We start from the raw sequence: 22,346 nt of genomic DNA on the forward strand, positions 1-22,346 counted from the left end.
AACCAGGCCGGCGCCGTGTGGGAAAAGCGGCGTTAAACATTTTTCCTGCCCTCTTGCCCCCAGGGCCCTCTCTGTGGGGGTCAGCGCGGCTCCGTCTGCCGAGCAGAACGGAAGGCACTTATTTTAGAGGACGGGGCTTCCGCTGTCTGAATATAATGTTGTGGGATCGTGTTCTTTTTGAAAACATTTTCTACTTACAACCTGGCAAAATGAAGACTTGCTGGATAATTTCCAGATTAGCAGTTTAAACTCCTTTTGAAGTAACGCCTGTAGGTGCCGGAAAGTAAATCCAGTTAGCTAATCTGTAATTTTCTGTAATTTAGTGTAATGCGCTTTACTACCTGAAATATCAGATGAAAGAGACGTTATTGAATGGCGAGGCTGACCCCGCCTCATCTGGGGGCCGTGGTTTGTGGCTGGTGTTGGTTTAAGAGAGTGAACTCCTCCCCACGCCGCCTGCTGGCGCCCGCCCGGCTGGTGTCCTTGCCCTGGGGCGTCCGCTCAGGACCCAGTGCCTCTGCAGCGCCCCCTCTGCTGGACCGTCTAACTGCACCTGCTGCCTGGGCTGGGAGCGCCTGCGCCGGCGGGCCCCCCGGCAGGGCTGGTGTGACTGGCTCCCTCTGCCTCGTGCAGTCTCCTCCGCACCCCTGTGAGGCCCTGGCCACTCCTTGTCATGTTCTTTTCTGTTTCAATCCTCACTTCCTCAGGCCCTGAGTCTAGCAGGACCAGCCTCACACTGGTGGCTGTTGGACCCCTTGTCCACCTCCACTCTGTCCAGAGTCCTCTTCCTGGGGAGGGCAGCTGGCAGGCAGACCCTGGGGGTCTGGTTTTCAGACCCTTCGAGGAGCATCTGAAGCACCAGCAAATGCTCCCTGTTGCCTGTGACCATCAGAGAGCCAGGCTGTCCTCACCTGTGTTCCCTCTCGACCCCGCTGGGACTGCAGGACAGCCAGGTGACGGTGGAGTGGGGTCGGGCCATCCCTGCAGCCTGCACACTGGGCGCTCCCTGAGTGTGCGCGGGAGGATGTGGGCGGCCCCTTCAGCGAGTTTCACGCTGTCCTACCTTCCTTGGACACCTTCCTTGTAAAGAGCGCGTCCACGGGCTCCTCCTGGGCGAACACGCACAACTGTTACTGCTGGTGACTGGGGAGTGGGACCCCGGGCATGGGGGGCCAGGGTCCCCTACAGGAAACAAACAGTAGGTGCTGTGTGGTGGCTTCTCGGCTTTGGCATCGTCGGCATTTGGGGCCAGATCACACTTTGTCATGGGGGCTGCTCTGTGCGTTTCAGGATGTCTAGAAGCACCCCCCCCCGAGCTCCACCCACTGGACTCCCCTCCCCCAGCATTGCAACGGCCCAAACTGTCTTCAGACTTGTCCCTGTCCCCTGGGCTAAGCTGCTGCTCTGCACCTACACACCTTACAGCTAAGGGCTGTTTCGTCATTACAGTCACACACACACGCTCACCAGAGGAACTTTAGAAAACAAAGAAAAGCACACAAAAAAGGCAACGAGATGTTTTCCCTTAATCTTTCACATTTTTTTGCAGTCACGCTTTATGCAAAATTGTGTGCCCCTCATTTTTTCTTAAATATAATATTAAGTAATCAGTTTCATATCACTACTTGTATGTTCTGTGCACGTGTCACCTCTAGGTCACTCCCCCAGTCTGTTTACTTGGTCTTAGTGGAAATTCACTCAGCCTTATGCCTGGTGGGAGCCGAGACCCCACGCGGGGTCTGACCTCGGCACAAACCTCCCCTGGGGGTGGATGGGACAGGGCCAGCCTCACGGTCTCCACCCGGCCTCTTGAATCCAGGACACGAGCAAGTAAGGATGGCCCTCCCTGTTCTTGATCTAGAAGCATCTTAGGCCCAGTTATTAGTGGGTAACATTTTGTGTGTTTGACAGAATCCTTGTCATCTGAACACGACTCCCTCATCCGTATTCAGCGTTAGTGCATAGAGTGGAACCTGCTGAAATGCATGTGCCTAAATGTACGTGAGTTGTTGTTCCTCAGCTGTGGTTTGTTCACACGTGAGGCAGCGCTGTCTGACGTGTGGCCCGACGCCCACAAAAGCCTTTTTTTTTTCAAAAAAAAACTGAGTTATAGTCAGTTTACAATGCTGTGTCAATTTTTGGTGAACAGCACAATTTTTCAGTCATACTTGAATATGCATATGTTCATTTTCATATTCTTTTTTACCGTGAGCTACTGCAAGATCTTGAATATATTCCCCTGTGCTGTACAATATAATCTTGTTTATCTATTCCGTATGTACCTGTCAGTATCTGCAAATCTCGAGCTCCCAGTCTGTCCCTTCCCAACCCACCCCACTGCCACCCTGGCAACCACAGGTTGGTATTCTATGTCTATGAGTGTTTCTGTTTTATATTTAAGTTCATATGTCTTCTTTTTTTTTTTCTTCAAGATTCCACATATGAGTGATACCATATGATATTTTTTCCCTCTTTCTGGCTCACTTCACTTAGAATGACATTCTCCAGGTCCATCCATGTTGCTGCAAATGGTGTTATGTTGTCGGTTTTTATGGCTGAATAGTATTCCATTGTATAAATATACCACCTCTTCTTTATCCAGTCATCTGTCGATGGACATTTAAGCTGTCTCTGTGCCTTGGCTATTGTAAATAGTGCTGCTATGAACATTGGGGTGCAGGTGTCTTTTTGAAGTAGGGTTCCTTCTGGATATATGCCCAGGAGCAGGATTCCTGGGTCATATGGTAAGTCTATTTTTAGTCTTTTGAGGACTCTCCATACTGTTTCCCACAGTGGCTGCACCAAACTGCATTCCCACCAGCAGCGCAGGAGGCTCCCTTTTCTCCACAGCCTCTCCAGCATTGGTCATTCCACAGAAGCCTTTTAATAGCTGCGGAGCACAGGATGCGCTGAAGGATGGACCACGAGAAGCATGTTATCATTTAGGTGTGAAAGGGCCTGAGCTCGATTATTTACAGCCTCAGGCAGGAATTCTATCACTACGGGCATAAAAATGCATTGAGGAACGGTGATGCATTTGACGGGAAATACTGAAGGTTTAATTAGACCCAGAATGAAGGACAAGATTAAAATCAGTGCATCTCAGTTGGTCGACCTGTGGCCCAGGGGGTTAGCTGGTAGGTGGGAGGCACACTACACTTTTACCCCAGGCGGCTGCAACGGCCCGCAGTGTCTGGCTCTGATAGCAATGACTTTTCTTTTTATTTTGGTAAAATATACATAACAAAACTTACCATTTTAATCGTTTTAACCATATCGTTTAGTAGCATTAAGTACACTCCCATTATTGTGTAGCCATCACCGCCATCCGTCTCTGGAACTTTTTCATCTCCCCAAATTGAAACTCCATCCATACTAAATAATCACTCACCCTTCCTTGCTCCCCTCAGCCCCTGGCAACCTCCATTCTGCTTCCTGTCTCTGTGAGTTTGACTCCTCCTCCGATGGAGGAATCATAGCATTTGTCTTTTTATAACTGGCTGATTTCACTTAGCAGAACATGCTCAAGGTGCATCCACGTTGTGGCGTGTGTCAGAGTTTCCTTCTTTAAGGGTGAATGATATTCCACTGTGTGCACACTCCACACCTGGCTTAACCATTCATGTGGTCAGCGGGCACATGGGCTGCTTTCACCTTTTGGCTCTTGTGAATAAAATGCTGCTGTGAACGTGGGCGTACAGATCCCTGCTTGCATCCCTGCTTTTTTGGACACACATGCATATATATATATGTATATAATTTGGGGGGGAGGCGTATACCTGGAGGTGGGATTGCTGGGTCACATGGTCATTCTGTGAGTAATTTTTTGAGGAACACTCATACCAGTTCTCACAGCACCATTTCACATTCCCGCCAGCAATGCACAAGACTTCGTCTCCACATCCTTGTCAACACTTACTCTTTTCTGTTTTACTTAAAACATTTTTTAAAAATAGTGGTCATCCTGATAGGCATGACACGGTATCTCCCTGTGGCTTTAACAGGAGTGACCCTTGACCCTTGTATAGTTGGGTTTTTTATTGTGAAATCCCTCCGCCTGTGAGTGCGTGTTTGATCCCCTCACAGGTGACAGGCGTTTGCTGTGGCTCTAATGCAGGCGTCTCCGTCTGAACTCATCAGCGTTCTCCCAGCATTCGGGGCTTACGCTGCAAACGAGGTCTGCTCCCAGCTGTGTGACCTTGGACAGGCCACTTAACCTCTCTGGTCTTAAGTTTGCACCTGTAAAATGGACATCATAATGATTCCTACTCTATTAAAATATGAATGCCCTCAACGCTGCAGAACAGGGCCAGACACTTACCAAACGCTCTGTGAGTGTCAGTGGCGGCTGTTATTGTTACTTTTACAATCTTCCTGGTTTGGCAGTGACACCGCCCCATTGCCAGGCAGAGTCACTGTCTTCGAACTGTGTGTCCTCTTCTTGAAAATGCCGCTTGGGTTCCTGCCTTCCTTCCGTTCCCATGGCAGTCTCTCCCGGGGCCCTTTAAAGTGTGGGGGGCTCGCTTTCACGTTAGCTCTGAGTACTTGCCCAGGAACGTTTTCCCTTAAAACGTACCATATCCCTGTTTCAGAATTACTTTCATCAGCTTTCTTCTGGCTCCAAGAGCGTTGGTGGGTTCTAAGGACGTGGCAAAACCCATTCCAGTCCTGCTGGCTGGTTTTCCTATTGGAATGTTCAGCCTTATCTTTGTGTTTAAAAATAAATTTGTTGAGGTGCAGCATTCCTCTGGTGGAATGCACAAATATTCAGTGTGCAGCTCGCTGGCGTTTTCCACGTGCGTGCACTGAGTAGCTGGCACCTAGATCACGACTTCGAATACTTCCAGACCCCGGAACGCCCCCTCCCACCGCGCTTCCCGAGCCGGGGAACCCCTGCCCCGTTCTCGAACTTCCGTGCGTGGGAGGATGCAGCACGTCCTTGCCTTCGCCTCTGCCTTGTTCTTGCCCTCATCACGTTGTCTTCAACCTTCTGTTGTCTGTTCTCTTTCACTGCCGGGTGGGCCCAGCGAGGGTGACCCCCTGCGTGTCCTCCTGGGAGCGCGTGCATGCGCCTCTCCTGGTTGCGTGCCTCGGTGTGCGTGGGTGGCTCAGAGGTGGGCTGTTTCTTGTTTCATTAAAATCCTTTTTCCGTGACTGTATGTTTTCCCATCGCTTCACTGAGGTCTGATTTAGATAAATGAAATCCAGCCATTTTGAGTGTACAGTTTGATGGGTGCTGGCAACTGTATACAGTCACTTAATTAGCATCACGGAGAAGATACAGAATATTTTTATCTGCTTTCCGAATTCCCTTACGCTTTTTGAAGTTGATTGCCATCCCCAAATTTGCCCCAGGCAACCATGGTGCTTTCCTGCACTACAGTTCTGCCTCTTCTAGAATTGATAAGTGGAATCACAAAATGAGGTCTTTATTGTCTACCTTCCTTCATTCAGCGCAACGCTTTGCGGGTCACCCATGTTGTTGTGTATTGTTGCTGGGAGGGGTGCAAAACGGCACAACACTTTGGAAAACAGCTGGACAGATTTTTTTAATGAAATTAATATAAATTTATCATACAACCCAGCAAAACATATGTCCACCGTATGTCAGTGTTCTGAGCATCAGAATCCATAGAAAACCCGAGCTAGAAAAAACCCAACTGTCAATCAACCAGTGAACAAATAAATCCCGGCAGGTTCCTGCCGTAAATACCACTAAACAGAACGAATTACCGATGCGTGTGGCCACGTGAACTAATTTCTCGTTCTATTAAATTGTTTTCTTTTTAAAATTTAATTAAAATAATAGATGCTTATTGTGAAGAGTCAAATGGCATAAAGTATAGAAAGAAATGATGAAGTTTCTTTCTGTTCCAGTCACACCAACTTGAGGTGAGGTATCAGGGAGCCACTTTGTTTTGTTTTTCTTACATTCACACACACACACACACCACACACACGCATCACACACACACAGGGATTCTGCCTCTTTTTGTTAAAAACGGATTCACACCAACTTATTACTCCACATTTTGCCTTCTTCATGAACAGACCAGTAGATTTGGGTCTAACTTGTGTGTGTGTGTGTGTGTGTGTTTAACAGCTGCAGGCCATGGTGGCTACGTGCCAGTTTAGTCAGCCGCTCCCATTTTGGCTGCTGTGCTGGACGGAGCTGAGCAGCAAGGCCTCGCGGCCTCTGTCCCGGGGCTGGAGCTCCGATTTCCCTACGACTCCTCCACGTGGGGCTCTTCCGGGGTCACCTCTCAAGTTCCACTGTCTTGAGCAATGGGTGGACGCAGCCCTTTCTGCACAGATCTGTGGCCCTGGGTCTTGGTGTTGTTAAGTTCCTGCTTGGTGGTCAAAACCACGCTGCTCTGGTTTTCCTTGGAGGTTCTGGGTACCAGAAAGGTGGCACCTTCTCACACATATTTGCTGGCTGGCTTTATTTACTTACTGAGTCACGTTTACATCACCTGCCCACTTTCCACTGGGTTCTTTTTTATTTTCTTATCAGTTTGGGGGGAGCTTTTGGCACATTGTATGTGTGCTGGAAATATTCTGCAACACAGTTACAGTTTGTAATTGGAACACATCTGTCGGTGATTCCTTTATGACATAGCGTTCCTGCCTTGAATATATCTCCTTCACTGCGAGGGTCGACTAATGATTCTTTTAATATTTTAACTTACTGTACCTTTTACATTTGGATTTTTATTTCACCTGAAATAGGACACAGGTGCCCAAACTGGAATCCCCCATTGAGTTGAAATTCTGCCGTGTCACCTACTAAACTCCTTCATGCTCTGCTTCTGGGCGCTATTTCAGCCCACTGATAGATGTGTCTTCCAGATGCCAGTAACCTGTGATTCTGGTCTTGGTGGCGTAGTCGTGTTTCTGGCCTCATGGGAGGCATTGCCCCTTTCTTGCTGTTTAGAAAAACTTCTTCACAGTTCTTGAACTTTCTCACGCATTCTAACATCACGTGGTCCAGCGCAAAAAGATCTCATTAGAATTACAACTATTATCAAATTCATGTGTTGCTTCGGGGAGAATTTACATTTATTTGTTTATCTGTTTAACGGAGGTACTGGGGATTGAACCCAGGACCGCCACTGAGCTGTTACCCTCCCCTCCCACCCCGAGAATTTACATTTAATGCTGTTGTGTCTTCCTATCTGGGGACGTTTATTCCTGTCTTGTTACGGCCTGCAGTAACGTTTCACACTTGCCCCCATGCTGGCCGTGCCCCACTGTTACGCTCATCCACTGTCTTGCGCAGTCTGGCCTCGATGTGCGTGGGGCTCCCCACCCTTCACCTCACCACCCCCTTTCGATGTGCTCACTGCTGTTAGGAGGAAAAGAGTTTTCTTGTTTCTCTCTCTGTATCCAAACCTTCATATGATCTCCCAGGGATTTTTTTCCTTGCCTCTCTTTAGATATGATTTCTCCCATTGCTTACGACAGCACCCTCGTGGGTTACTTGTCTGTTTTCTTGGTTCCCGTCCAGGGTCTTTCTCCAGACCATCCCTCTGTGCTCTGTAGCTACCTTCCAGGCACCTCCTGGTCCACTGGGCCCAGCCTCTCCTCTCTTCATTTCTGTGTCTTTGCTTGCCCTCCCCTCTCCCACACCGGGCACGGCACCCTTCTCAACACACACCCCACGAAAACCAACGAGGGCCCAGCCCGCGCTCAGGGCAGGGGATGCCCCCGCTCTGACCCTGCACTTGAAGGCCTGTGGTCTATCCTTCCTCAGAGGCCTCTGCGCGTCGCACAGTGGGGGCTTGATGTGGTCCCTGCTCCTCACTGCACGCATTGTGCCCCCTTCCTCTGTCGGCTCTCAGCCCACCCCTCGCGGGTGGCTCCGCTCCTTGTCCGTCCCCCACCGCCCATGGGGTCTGGCTGTTCTACACATGCTTGACCTCCGAACCCTGGAGGGGGAGGGGCCGGTGCAGGCCCAGGCCAGTCCGAGTGCTGGCCTCGCGGTCCTGCTGACCTGCTGGGCCTCCCCGCACCCCAGGAGCAGAGCGGAGCAGACAGGGGTGCCATGTCTGCTTCCCTGCGTCTTATCTGAGTGCGATGCCGTGTCTGCACGCCCTCTTCTCACCTGGTCCATCAGCGCTGGGCACCACCCATCCCGTGTGGTCGTGGGGTGTCGTGTGGACCTGGTGATGTGCTTGGGTGGCTTTCGAAGGCAGCTCAGGACGCTGAGCGTCCTCACGAGAGACGAAGGCTCAGCGCTCTGGGGCCGTGACCAGCGTCACCCAGCAGAGCTGCCCCTGGCCCTGCGGGCTGCGGTGCCGGCAGGATCTCACACCCGAGGCTGGGTGTCCTCTTCCTGTGTGGCCGTCGGGGTGCTGGCTTCCTCGCCCACGGGGGCTGCTGGCAGTGCGGCCCTGGGTCAGGCGGTGCATTGGGTGACTTAGGTGGCTGGCACCTCCACCCCCACCTCTAAGGAGACTCGGGGCTGGGAAAGGCCTGGATGTGGAGCCCCGAGGGTCTCATTCAGATTTTGACTCTTCTAATACCACGTGATTCGGGGAGGAATTAAGTAACTTCTCTGAGCATCATTCTTTTTATCTTGGTTTATTTTTTTCCCAAAGGGGAAGGATGGTGCCCACGTCTCGGGGTGATGGCTCAGGGAGATGCGTGCTGGGGGACACCCACAGCAGAGACCAGCTCCCTCACTCTTGGGGTGTTGGCTCAGCACAGCCTGCATGCGCGCGTGCACGCGCATGTGTGTGAGAGTCTTCCTCCTACAACTTAGAGCCTTAATTGCAGGGGGTCTCGAAGACCCACCCTCCGGGCCCCAGACCCCTCAGCCCCCCTCACTCCACCCCTTAAATCGAGGATTACCTGCACACACAGCAACTGCCCAAACGTATTTCCTTGTAGGTTTATTCAGTGCTTCCTAACGTTTTTCTCAGGCTCCGCTCCTGTCCTTTGCGTTCGGCAAGTTCAAACCAGAGGGACTTTGTTTTGACAGGTGCATAGAAACGGGCAAATGTGGACAGAAACTCACACGTGAGGACTAAGAAGGGGACCCTCTCCAATAGAACGGAGTTTGGTGAATGACCGGAAGAGGGAAACATAGCTTGTCCAAATAAACGCCACCAGCAGGAGAGCCTCCCCCACGAAGGGGCGGGATTCACGCCATTTGTAGAGGAGGACCGAATACGAAGGCGAATCTGTGTGTATTCGTGTATGACCGAGGCACTGTGCTGTGCACCAGAAATTCACGCAACGTTGTAAACTGACTATAACTCAGAAAAAACATTGAAGGAGGATGAATTAAACCAGCATTTTCTCTCTTGCCTTGCAGATGTGCTGTCTCCCTGAGAGGCACTGTCTGAGGACCCGAGGAGGGGGCTCCGGCCCCAGGAGCGCCGCTCACCACCTCCGCAGCCCCCACCGGGGGGCTGACCCCCTCGCTGCCTGGTGATTGCCCTTGTGACCGACGGCTCGGTGGTCCTCGCCTGGTATTAAACATGTTTTGAGAAGAACAGCCCACTGTGTCCATGGGGTATTTGCTTCTAGGACTTCGTCCTCTGGCTCCCGTGTTCCCTGCTGCCCGCCTTCTGTGGTTCGTGCGGATGGCAGTCTGCCGTGGTCTTGCTGTTGACGAAATGGTGACGGTGTTCTGGGACCCGTGAAGTAGGCCAGCGAAAGAGGCAGGAGTGTGGGGCGTCCCCTCCCCTCCTCTGACCGCTGGGCCCCCAGGGGTTCCTTGCCCCGGCCCCCAGCAGCGGCCCTGGGAGGGGGCGCTCACTGCGATGGCCCCCAGGAGTGGAGAGGAAGAGCCTTCTGGCTGAGATGGCCCCTAAGCTGCTGTGAGGCTGCCATGACCTCCCTGCCCACCAGGCAACTTGAAGGCGGGAGCCACGGGGGTGGGGAGGGTGCCGGGAAGCACAGGGTGGGCAGGGGGCAGAGCAGGAGAGAGGAGGCTGAGGGCAGAGCCTCTCCCGGGGTTTCCACGGGAAAGGCAGGGCAGGGTGGCGTGGACTGTCAGGATGGCTCATGTCAGTAACCGCTGCGGGCTCCGAGCTGCAGGGGCGTCGCAGTTGCCTGGTGCCTGGTCCTGGGATGCGTCAGCACAGGGGTGTTGCCTCTGGGGTGTGGAGGCCCGGGAGAGGAGGCCTGGCTCCGGACTGGTCAGTCTGCACGTCAGAGATGCTCAGAGGGGGCGCCCTTTGCTGTCTGTAAGACTCAGCTAACCCCAGAGCGGGTGGTCTCTCCCCAGGCAGAAAGGTTCTCTGGGATGTTGAAAGTCACGATACGCAGAGAACAGCTACAGAGGACGAGCCTGTGCGTGGCACAGGACCGTCAGACAGGGCTGCGCTGGAAATCCTCCTGTTGGCTGCACCTGCTTTTGGCTGCTGCCTCCAAGACCCGCATCTCTGTACCCGCAGGGCCCTAAAGGGAAAGATCTCCCTGGGAAACGGGTTCTCAGTCTCGTCGGCCAGCACAGCACAAGGGTGGGAACGGCCTAGTGTCTGAGCTGCCTCCTCGCAGGGGCACCCACGGTGATGCAGCTGCCATTCTGCAAAGAAAAGCGAGCACGGCAGATCGAGGGGAGAGGGCGCAGGGGCTTGGTCCAGGTGTAGGCGGCTCAGTCGAGACTGGAGCCAGAGAGGCCTGGCGGTGGAGGTCCGCCCCGAGCCTCACGGGGCGTGGTGGGAAACCCCGGAGCAGGCGTCCCCCAGGTGGCACCACACCAGCCCCTTCCTGCCTCCTGCCGCCTCCCAGTCTCTCACACGGCTTCAGCCGTGTGGACGGGACAGCGTTTCCCGGAGTTCCGTGCCCGTGGAATCACGGCTCACGTCCTCTCTTTTGTCTGACCCCCCGCATGCCACGTGATTCGGTTCAGCCTCCTTCCTGCTGAGTGTGTCCGCCGTCTGCTCCCTTCACTCCGAGCAGTGCCACTGGAGCACCTTGAACGTGGTTTTCTTATCCGCCCTAGGCAGAGTTTGGACTTATATGGCCCCTGGTTTCTGGTCCCCGTGGCTCCCTGGTGGGTTAGAATTGGTGTTAAGGATTTCCCAGGCCTTATGTGGTCCTGTGAGTGTAAGATTCTGAGCTCTGTTGGGGGGGGGTGACTTTGCCGAGGAACACGCGTCTGGGCTCTCCCTGAGATCCGCAGACTGGAGTTCAGAGAATGTGCCACCTCTTTGGGCCGCCCGCGTGGCCTGGCCTCGTAGCCGTGGGTCCACGTCCTGGGGGGCTCCCAGCAGGCTTAGGTACCTGCCAGCTGTGTGATCTCAGGCACATTGCTTGACTGCTCTGTGCCTCACCAACTATAAAACCAGCCTGAATGGTCCTACCTTCCAGGACGTGTGAGGGTTAAACGAGGCCATACCTTGAAAGCACGTAGAAGAAAGTCTGGCAAACGTCAGGCCCCCGTTTGTTTCTGGTTTGTGCATCCAAAGGGTCACAGGCCTCGGGGTCAGGTTTGTCTGCTTCTCCCGCGTTGCTGCTGTGCTGCAGGGGAGCAGGTCTCAGTGGCTCTGGGTTCTTTGAAGCTCGTGGTGTTTGATCTCAGAAGATGCATCTCTCCAAACTCTGGCAGCGAAGACAGACACGCGCAGGGGTTCCAAGGTCTGTGGATTCCAGGCTGCCCTGGGCAGCCCCGTCCGGCCCCTTGGTGGCTGGTGCTCCGAAGGCGGGTGCTGCCGTCTCGCCTGGAGCGCCGCGCAGCCGGGTGGACACACCCTGACCTCCCAAGACCGCGGCTCTTTATAACCCTGCGTCTGCCAGAAAGGTCAGCTACAGGTGTGCTCTCTGGCTTATCAGCAGCTTAAAGCCGTTGAGGTGGGAGCAGAGAACTTTTTCTAAACCACCCGTTAGAATTTTAAAGGGGAAAAGAAAATTTAGTGGAAGCGTTCCCAAGGATAAAGCCAGTCCTCGATCTCTCAGACAGAGACACCTGTGACCCCAGCTGGGACCCTGAGCAAGCTCTAGTCTTAAGTCAGTTAGGAATATCAGCTTCATTGCTGTCTCAAGGGGCCGTATTCTTGGTCCATACGCTTTCAGCAGTCGCAAGGGGTGGTCTTCATCTTGTGAGACGTTGTACAGCACGGCTCAGGACGCTCTTTTCTGGTCTCCTACTGGGCTTTTTGTTTTTTTAATGAGAAATTATAAGATACTACTTTTTTTTAATAATCATCAACCAGTACTTGTTGACTCCTACTGCGTACGTGTGTCTGGGGCGAATCACGTACGCTGAAGATGCTGGGATGACCACAGCATGGGCGACCCCAAGAAATTACGACAGCAGGGAGCTTGCGTTAGCAAGCGGTGCCCAGATTTCAAGATTCGTGTCCCTGCTCACGCCTGCAACATCCTCTTGCTGGAAGACTTACGTGGTTTCAGCCCGTTCTGATGAAATTACTTTTGGCAAATTAAGTCTGAGCTGTTTCTGATCCCTGAAAGTTACGTTTAATGCTGTCTGTTTGCTGGGTAGTTTGGTAACCCTTGGCTGCTCTGGGCTGCGCGTGGTGGGAAGTTGCGGGCCGCTTGGTGGACGGAGCTGGGAGGAAGCCACTTGCTCTAAGTGTCCCTCTGAGCGTCCCGGTCCCCTGTGTACCCTCTCACCCTGGCTGGCAGCCCCGTGGCCACGTCCCCGTGCGGGGTCGGCCCTCAGACGCTGCCCGCCTGTGTCTCACGGCTTCCCCGCGGAGGTAATGAGCCGCCTTCACGTGTCCTTGGGGAGGAAGGGAGGCTGTCCCTGCGGTGAGAGCCAGCCGTCTGTGGCCCCTCGTCGGCGTCACCCGCCACGATCAGGCAGGCCTGCAGGCGACCTCCAGGTGACCCTCTTCTCTTTTCTTTTTGAATTGAAGTTTGGTTGATTTGCGATACTGCGTTAGTTTCTGGCAGGCAGCACGGTGAGTCAGTTGCACACATTCCCTGGGCTCTGCACTGGGTCCTTGTTGTCTGTGTTTTGTGCACAGTAGCGGCCTCTTTTCAACCCGGAGGTCGGGGCTGGTCCCCCTGCCTGCTGCTTCTCCGCCCGCTCTGTGTCCATCGCGCTGCTGCCAGGTTCATGTCTTTTCAGTTCTGGCTCCCCGGCAGCCCTGTCTGGAAGGCCTCTGTGGTTTGCCCCTCCTCAGCGCATCTCTGAATGCTTCTTGGACCTGGGTCTGAATTCTAGATCCCTCTGCTTCTCCTTCCACGGCCCTCCGCCCCTCCGACCGCAGTCTGCCGGCTCGGCCCCGCTCCCTGCGGCTGCTCCTCCTCCTCCTCCGTGGTGTCACTCTCCTCTGGCCCCGGCTCCAGCCCTGGTCCTTTGCGAGTCACCCGTGCGCCGTGTGCTCTGGCGCGCTGGCCCGTCTGCCCCCGACGCTTCCACGTGGCGTCGGTCTCCTGCGCTGCCCTGTGGGCTTCGTGAACACAGACGGCTGGCCTTCTCCGCGGCGGTCAGGGCTGTGATGGATCTGCAGGAGGGTCGGGGACAGCTCCTGGGTCGGGGTGGGGACGACCCACTGCACGTGGCCCCGGTTTCCGCCTTGGGAAGACCAGGGGAGGGGTGCTTTCGCTGGGGACAGTCACGGCTTGGTTTGAAAACGCTGAATGTGAGACGACTTTAAGACAGGGAACTGGAAATGCCAACTGGATGTGGCAGTCGCCTGTAAGAGCCTGGTCCTCTGGGAGACGCTGAGGCGAAAGAAAACGGCAAACGAGTCACTTGGAGCTAGACACAGTGAGACACCTCAGAATGGGCGCGGGTGGAGGTGACGCAGCTCAGACCGGGCTCTGTCTCTGTGCAGCTGAGGTCCCGGGGGGGCGTGGCTCCAGCTGCGGGGCGAGAACACCCGAGCGGGGCTTGGGAAGACGGGGTGAGGTGGGAAGCTGTTTCGCTGTTGTTCGCCCAAGCCCCGCCCAGCAGGTGTAAGGAAAGAGCCTGGGAGTTACGGAGGGGATGTCTTTGCCAGAGTCCTTGCCCTGGGGTCTGTCCCCCTCGTGTGGGAGGGGCCAGGCGGTCCCCCTTGCTTTAGACAGTGAGGGGCTTTGGGAAGATCTAGAGTCTGGGGGGCCCAGTGGACCAGTGGACTCACACCAGTGAAGCCTGAAGCGGGAGTGGGTGTGTCTGGGGAGAAGCAACCTCCCGCTGATGGCCAGGTGACGGTGCTGCGGGCAGGAGGCACCTGGATGGTCCAGGAGCCGCTGGACCCACCCCAGCAAGCTCCCTGCTGAAGACTGGGGCCGTGTCAGCAGCCACGCCGCGGGTGTGGATGCCAGGAGGGGACAGGTATGCGGGCCAATGAAGAACAGCACGGGCAGCCGACCGTCCCTGGGGGAGCAGCCTTCAAAGAAGCAAGGAGAGTCCCCGGTGAGGGGTCGGCTGCAAAGCTGGCCAGGGGCCCAGTGCCGCTGAGCGCCCCCGACTCTCTGTGTGCGTCCCTAAGACCCCATCTCCAACCCAGCCAAGGTGTCAGAAACTGCAACCAGGAGACAGGGAGACGCCTCCCTTCCTGGCCGCGGGTGGCTTGCTAAGGGCGGGAGGAGCCCGCTGTAACTGTAAGTGGTTTCCGGGCTTTTACTGTCATGCTGGACCGGGCGTTTTTATCACTGAAAATAGGAAAGCGGAGTCAGCTGTAAGTGACTGAGGGCATCTCCGTGTCTGGAAGTGAGGGGACCAGCTGTGGGGCACGGCCGGGGCTGTATCCAGGGCCAGGGAGGAGCCAGCCCCACGCCGAGTGGATTCAGACGGAGGTCGGGGCAGTAAACTCGTTCTCAGGTTGCACGTCCACTGGTCCGGGTCACACAGAGGATGGAAGGGGAGGAGGGTGGGACAGCTCCCTGGGGCTGCCCAGGTGCAGTCACAGAGAAGGCAGGAGACGGACCAGGAGCGCCCGGGAAGGTGGAGGACGTCACCGGAGTGTGGGGCCAGGAAGGCAAGAAAAGGAAGTGTGTGAAGGAGGTGAGGACAGCGGGGCTGCCTGTGGACTCGGTGCCGGGAGGGTACTGGCGGCTCTGCGGGGACAGCTCGTGAGGGCAGAAGTGGCCTGGAGGGAGGCGAGGAGGGGCAGGGACGTGCGGGTGGGGACGGCGCCATCAGCCGTGCTGTCGAAGGCCCGCTGTGTGGCCGCACCGCGATTTACTGAACTGGCCCCGTGATGGGCACTGACGGCTTCCCATCGATCTGCTAGAGCCTTTGCTGCGGTCGGTGGTGGTGAACGCGGGTCTTCCGGCCTGTCTCTGAGCGTGTTTGGACTTTGCGTTCCCAGGAGAGCTGCCGGGTTAAAGGGTCCGCGTGTCTTTCATTGTCAGGGTCTGACCGACCTGCCCCCGCGGAGGCTGGGCCGAGCCACACTCACTGACGGGGGTGCCCTCCTTACAAGGCCGGCCGGGCTTAAATCTAGCTGCGAAAAGTGGGGCTTAGTACGGGCTTTAGTTTGCATCCTTACTGTGAGTAAAGCTGGGCTCTTTCCGTATTTTCAAGAGACATTGTATTTCCGGCGTGAACTCTGTTCGGCTCGCTTGCCCATTTTCCATTGGGTTTTTGCTGTTTTCCTTATGGACTTGCGTTAAGACAATGATCTCTTTAACTGTGAAACGTTACCGTTTTTCATGCATGACGTTTTACTTTTAGGATACTGTGTCAAAACGTTCTCTTATGGTTTCTGTATCATTCAGAGACTAAAAAAAGTCTTCCTGGTTTTCTTTTAGTACTTTTATGCTTTCATTACAAACAAACTAAATTCACCTCGGATTTATTTGCATATAAGGCATCAGATGGGAACCCAGCTTAGCTTTTTCCTGGATGGTTGTGCAGATGCCACTCACTGGGTAACCCCCCTACTGCACGCATTACCGCGTATATTCCTGGAGGGGAGGAAAACCCTTTTTGGCTCTGTTTTTCTATGTTCCCTGGCTGGAACCCTGCGAATTAGGCTGACAGAAGACAGAGTAACAAGAGAAAAAAAAAAACCCCAAACTGTTGATGAATGCATCAGTGCATCTACACGCAAGTCAACTCAACGAAGTGGTTAGAACTTAGGCGTATATCTTAATCAAAGAGCAATAAATCTGCACAGAACTGACAAGACACAAGAAAAGACTTTTGAGATTTTAGGGGTGGCAAATTGTGGGAAGATAAATGCATCAGAAAGCTAACGGCAGGTAAGAACTAGTAGCAAGACTTGTTACGCAGATTCCTTTGGTGCATCTCTTAGTGGATGGAGGTGTCGCCAGGGATTAACTTCTGTCCTTCCCGGTAGAGAGGGGAGGGAGACGCCTTTGCAAATTTGTGTCTTGCTTGTAGGCGAATCGGGGAAGTGCGGAGAGCTTTTCTTGTATCTGTTTCTCGTCAAATGATCCTTATGCCGGGGGCACACTTGGGGAGAGGGGTGGTATGTCTGCTTCTCTGCACGTTCTAAGTGTCCCTTCTTTCTGTTTCTTCCTGAAATTGATTGCAATGTGTTTGTTTTGCACCACCCTCCAACTAGAACATGATCAAATGGCTGTAGAAATAACCCGATGCCCTGTTTTTTGCTTTGTTTTGTTTTAGTCTGCAAAGCGTGTGTGTGTGTGTGTGTGTGTGTGTGTGTGTGTTTGGGGAGGTCAGGTGGGCAGCAATGAGATGGGGGGGGAAGGAGAAAGATGGTGCTACAGTATTTCAAAGGGCCCAGCTCTAAAGTACTACGGTTCATTTAAAGAGCTGTTAGATGGGAAAGGTACTGCTCTCATGACGAGGATTTCAGACTGAGTTCCACTGAAGATGGTGAAATCAGGAGAAAGTGAAGTTCAGCATTCGAGGCTGGCTTCAGGTACTTTCGGATGACCCCGCAGCTGCCAGATATTCCATTTTCATATTAGCCGGACGCTGAGGTCATGGCTTGGCTTCCCGAAATGGAACAGAAGGCTACGAAGCAATCTCCATTATTAACAGCAGGGCAGCGTCGCTACCTGGGACTCAAACTGGGATTAAATGGATCTACACAAAGCTGAAGAACTACTGCCAAGTGATTACACAGGGCTGCTCACCAAAATTCCCTCTGATGGCCAGTTAGGACAGTAAGAATCGTTGTATTTAAGTTAGACTTCGGAGTCCAAGTGACTGATTTCAGTCGCTGGAATATTGCAGTGGTTAATAGTTATGTCACATTTCTATTTCAAACAGAGCTGGGTGCTGCCCACCTGGCTGAAATGAGCGTGCACACACACACAGGTTATCCTACAAGCACCGAACCAAATTTATGCCAGTGATGGAGGGAGCGCATTTTTCCGAAAAGCAGCTTGGTTTGCACAGCTCTCGGGGGTTCTGAAGGCTGGCTCACAGCAGGGATGCGCCGCACTTTCCTGAGTCCGGGCGCTCTGAGAAATTTCTAGAATTTCTTACATTGGTGAGTGTTGAGGCCAAAAGATTGAGTCTCTGTAGGTGCCCCGAGACGCACGGGAGGGTGTGTTTGACAGACCGTGTTTATCATTTGCAGCGTTTTCTCCACAATCCTGTTCTTGATGCTCATTGGTCGTTTCCACCTCCGTCTCCCAAAGCATCACGTAAGCTTCGTGGCCGAGTTAGGTTAGACGTTGGATGGTGTGTAACCTAAGTGATTAGTCAGACATTTGACGTTTCCTTTCTGAAAGCTGTCATCCAAGACTGGTTTTTTCTCTCTTGTCTTCTGTGTCGGTGGACAGGAAAAGAAATCTGACGCTTATTAAGCATATTTAAGGAAAGACTTACCGGGAAGCTTTCCACTGGAATAATGTCTCTCCAGCCTCCTGGGACTATCAGAGCGTTAGTTGCTCTGCTCAGCTAAATATATCACTTAATGTAACAAGCACGGTGCAGACATGCATCAACATCAAAAAAATTAAACAGATAAAATAGAGATAATTTTTACGCACGTTTCTCAGAGAGACAACTTGGCTCTCTTCAATAAGGAGTTTACTTTTAGTAAACACTTCGGGAGATCGTTTTGATAGAACCCCGGGTAGAATGTGATTATAAAATAAATGACGAAGCATAAACATCAAAGACAGTTGCTGCTTTTACATAAATGTTTCTGAGTCACGGTGATTCAGAGCCTGCAGTTTCTATGGACTTAGAACTCTTGAAATGGTGCTTCCTTCTCCCCTCTGCACGCTGAGTTGAGTGGCAGATGTGAAACTTGGCTGAACAGCCTCACCCAATGTGACAAGGCCACATTGTGTCATGATGACAATGCATCTCCTAGATGACAGAAGAGAATTGCAAGGAGCGTTCAGCTGGGAAGGTTTGTGGAGTGTTTCTGAGGACCCGCCATCTTCTTTATCACTCAGTGCACCTCCAAATTCCGATTTATTTTTTTTCTCTGTTCTTAAACTATCTTGTCCGTACCCCAGTGGGAGCTGAGACATTCACCCAGCTCCCGTCTGGGTTCCTGACTTCGGAGCCACGTCTGCCATATCACCCGAGTCACAGAGCTGAGCTACGTTCGCTTTCAGGCACCTGCCCGAGCCACGCCCTCCCCAGCCCCCAGCATCCGGGCTGGACGGCTTCCCACTGCTCCCAGCTCTCCTGCGCGGAGCAGACCTGCGGGTCGGACCCTCTGCAGCCGGTCCTCCTGCCCGGCCCCCTCAGTACCGAGGACGCTCCGGCCTCCTTCCTCAGCGCAGAGCCTCACTTCTGGCTCATCTGCACACCCTTGGAGCCCCGCTCCTCCTGACTGTGTGATATTTACCACGCGCAGAAGCTGCGAGTAACGCTCAGAGGAGCAGATTTCTCTTAATTACCTTCTGACTCACTTCAGAGGATCTTGGTCACTAGCAGGGGTTGACTCAGCGTTTCAGGGTCCTGATTTAAAAAAAAAATTGGGAGAGTATAGGGGGTAATTAGATTTATTAGTTAGTTAGTTTTTATTTAAAAATTTTTTTCTGAGCGGGGATAATCAGGTTTATTTATTCATTTTTAATTTAATGGATGCACTAGGGATTGGACCCATGACCTCGCTGCACACCAAGCATGCGCTCTACCACTGAGCCATCCCCTCCCCACAGGGTGCTGGCTTTTTAAAATGGCACCTTAACCAAACGTTTAAAAAAAAAAGTGTGGCACTGGTAACGTGTCACAGCATCAGGGCACAACCACAGCAGTGGGAAGAACCAGGCTGCTGCCAGTCCGAGGGGCCGAGACGAGCTGTTTGCGTCCGGCTTAGCTTTGTTTTGGGCACGTGTGGCGTGTCCGGGGTATGTCATCCTGACCGCTGTGACGAAACGGGTCTCTTCCTGTCTTCCTCAGAGAAGCCATCAGCCGGGTCTGCGAAGCCGTGCCTGGGGCCAAGGGAGCCTTCAGGAGGAGAAAGGTACGGCCCTCGCGGCCCCGCGTCTGTCGGTGTCTGTGCTGTCTGCGCTCCGCCACCACTCAGCTCCTCGAGTCACACACCGTCGTTCAGTTCCCTGTCTCCATGGCCTGGCTCCTGTCACTTTTTTTTTTTTGCTGGGTGACAGGGAACCAAGAGACATCCCTTAGTTTATAGGGGGTGACTCACAGTGGCTGAGTCTCCTTCAAAACCAGAAAGAGCTTCGATCCCCTCTTGGCCACGAGGCCGACGAGGACCGTCAGCTGTCAAGGCCAGCCCCAGGTAAGCTCCCTGGGCTGAAACCTAAAGGCAGGCAAAGCAGGGCCAGGCGTTCTTCTCTGCCTGCAGTGCATTGATTCACTTCCTTAGAACCACTCTTTGTGGTAGACGCCCTCAGTGGTAAAAGTTTAACAACAGGCTCTTGGGGCTGGCGGTGGTGACAGAGAAGCTCAAAATCTGCCATGGTTGCCGGTTTCTAGGGTGTAACTTCTCCGACCGTGGTCGATTTCCAGCTTTAACAGGACATCCCTAAAATGGAGTTGAGAGGAAACGTGCTGTAGGAAGTGATGAATTTTGAATATTTATTGTTCATTTTTTAAAAATGTAATTGGTTTAATTGTAAGTTTACATAAATTAAATTTTAATGGCAGCAGTTTTTAATGGGCAGCTCATCAAATTCCTAAAAATTTTATAACTGTTTCTCATTAGCTGGAACAAGCCAGCTCCAGAACGCCATCGGATAGCCCCATTTTACAGATGATGAAAACTGAGGCACAGAGATGAGACCCCACAGGATAACAAGGTGACGGTGCTGAGCTCGAGCTCAGGCTGCCTGGCTCCACGGGCCCCACATTCCAGCCCTGGATTCAGCCTCTTCATCCAGGAGGTGGTTGGACCAGAAGAAAAGCCTCGGATTAAAAGAAAGCTCAGAAACACCCTTTCCTTAAGTGTCTTAGTAAATGTATAATTAAATACCCACCGTCTCGACTTTTCTAAGCCTGGACCGCACGGCGGGGACTGTGTCCCTGTATCTCCGGGTCTGTCCTGAGCCTGAGGTTTGGGGCAAAGCGTGTGGTTGCCTCTGCTGCTCCCAGGGCTGCAGGTCAGCTTGTGTCTTCATAGCCTGGGGACACCTGTGAACCCACAGAGCAACGGGGTTTCAGGCAGAGAGTTTTGGACGAAGGCTCGGGCGAGCTGGCCTGTGTTCCTGTCAACCCACAGGGGACACAGAGAACCAGGGCCACGGGAACTAGGAGGGCGTCTGAGAACAGAGACAGGGAACCTCCTCTTTCATAGCCACGTGCCGCCCGACAAGCGAGTCCCAGGCTTCCTCACGGTCCCCTGGGTGGAGGTGGTGGAAGCAATGGCAGTTTCGGGGCTCCACCACTGGTGTGCTTAACCAGAACCTCCGGGGCGGGGAGATTTTTACACAGCGCCTGCCTGGTTAAGAGCTGGTGTTAACCGGCCTCTCAAAAGAAGGCATGTTCTAACCCGAAAGGGAAGGGTGGGGCAGCCTGCCGGTCCCGGTGCCAAGGACCGCTCTGAAGGGCTGACTGATGTACCGGTTGGAGCGGAACCGAGTCTGTCTACCCTTGTGCTGGCTCCCAGCCCATCGGTTCTAATTGGACCATCTGTGGGAGCACGGGCCTGGGAGGATGTCCCGGCCAAAGGATTAGCTCTGCTCCCTTCAGCAACGAGGGTTCTCACAACTCTGCGGGCTCGCCCACCCGCCCATGAGCTGGTCCGTTTCAGCCTGGTCCTGAGTAGTTTGACTCCTGGTGGGAGGAAGCCGGCTTCTGAGACCCCAGCGCTGCGGGCCCGGCCTGTGGTGCCTTCCCGGGACTCACGAGGGACCCGCGAGACGCATCCCAGCGTAAGCTGCTTGGTGTGTCGCCATCTCTGACTTCCCCGCGAGGGTCCTCATCTCAGTGTGAGCATCTCAGATGCTTTACAGTTTGCATTTTGCGAGCTCTGGAATTTGCCTGTTAATATCAGGCCGCTCCCCACCCCCCCAACCCAGCTCATTCCTGGCACGTTACCTTCGCGTGCCCGATGAGAGAGGGTTGGAGGTGTGGCAGACGCACCGGCGTAGAGGCCCTGACAGCGCGGCCTCCCGTGAACAGAAGGCTAAAATGACATTGCTGCTTGATTTCATTTCACAGCCTCCGAGCAAAATGCTGTCCAGCATCCTGGGCAAGAGGAACCTGCAGTTCGCGGGGACGAGCATCTCCCTGACCATATCCACCGCCAGCCTGAGCCTGCGGACGCCGGACTCGAAGCAGGTCTGTGGGGCCGCCCCGCCCAGAGCCCCGGCCTTGCCTTTCACGGGCCTCCCCCCCTCCAGCCTTCCCGGCCCCCGCCCAGCGCGTTCGTGTAAAGCCTTCGCCAGTCTGCAAACCCCGGCCGCTTCCGAAGGTCGCCAGCGGAATTTAGTCTCTTGAATTCTGCTCTCACTTATTACCTTTTTTGGGTTTTTCTGAGGAGAAGGCATGGAATCACCGGTTTACTTACAACGTAAGGAGCGGTGTATGCGTGCGCACACGTCTCCTGTCGGTGCCCTTGCCCCATTTTGTTTTCTTTCACATGATCTTCTGTTGGTTCTACAGCCCACGTTTTATTTTCACATTTAGCATCTTCGAGATGGTGGCATGCTGCGGTTTGAGTGGCAGACTTTTTTATTTCTTAGCGGGTCAGAATCTGGGGGCCTCGCACGGTTGGTCGTGTCGTAGGGTTGGCGTGACGTGGTGCGCCCGCGGCACATGCAGCGTGGTGGGGTGCCTGGCTGACGGAGGTGGCCCGGCGACGAAGCTCATTGAGACAGACTGTGCTAAGATGGCTGGGTTCCTCTGCACTGCCCACCTCGTAGTCTTCTTTGATCGTTAGTTCCTTCAGCTGGAAAAATGGACGTATGAGTAGCTGTTCTGGTAGCCACAGAGCAGTTCCGTCGGCCAAAGGAGGCAAAGGAGACGAAAATGCTCCTAAACCACAGAGGTGGGCTGTGGGTGGAGCCCGCCCTCACCTGCTCTGCTCACTCTGGGCCCCTGTGGCTGGCAGCGTAGGTGGGGATTC

The 22,346-nt window shown here is 53.7% G+C and overlaps 1 protein-coding gene across 4 annotated transcripts in view; it reads left to right on the forward strand.

Annotated features, from left to right (window-relative positions):
- SHC3 (SHC adaptor protein 3) overlaps positions 1–22,346 on the forward strand; it is a 136,978-nt gene that overhangs the window by 59,534 nt on the left and 55,098 nt on the right. For all 4 annotated transcript variants that reach the window (XM_072952751.1, XM_072952752.1, XM_072952753.1 and 1 more), the window contains 2 exons: positions 19,217–19,280; positions 21,440–21,559. In XM_072952751.1, the coding sequence (XP_072808852.1) occupies positions 19,217–19,280; positions 21,440–21,559 (184 nt within the window). The remainder of the gene's footprint in view (positions 1–19,216; positions 19,281–21,439; positions 21,560–22,346) is intronic.

This window comes from Vicugna pacos, chromosome 31, assembly GCF_048564905.1.
Source record: "Vicugna pacos chromosome 31, VicPac4, whole genome shotgun sequence".
Lineage (NCBI taxonomy): Eukaryota > Metazoa > Chordata > Mammalia > Artiodactyla > Camelidae > Vicugna > Vicugna pacos.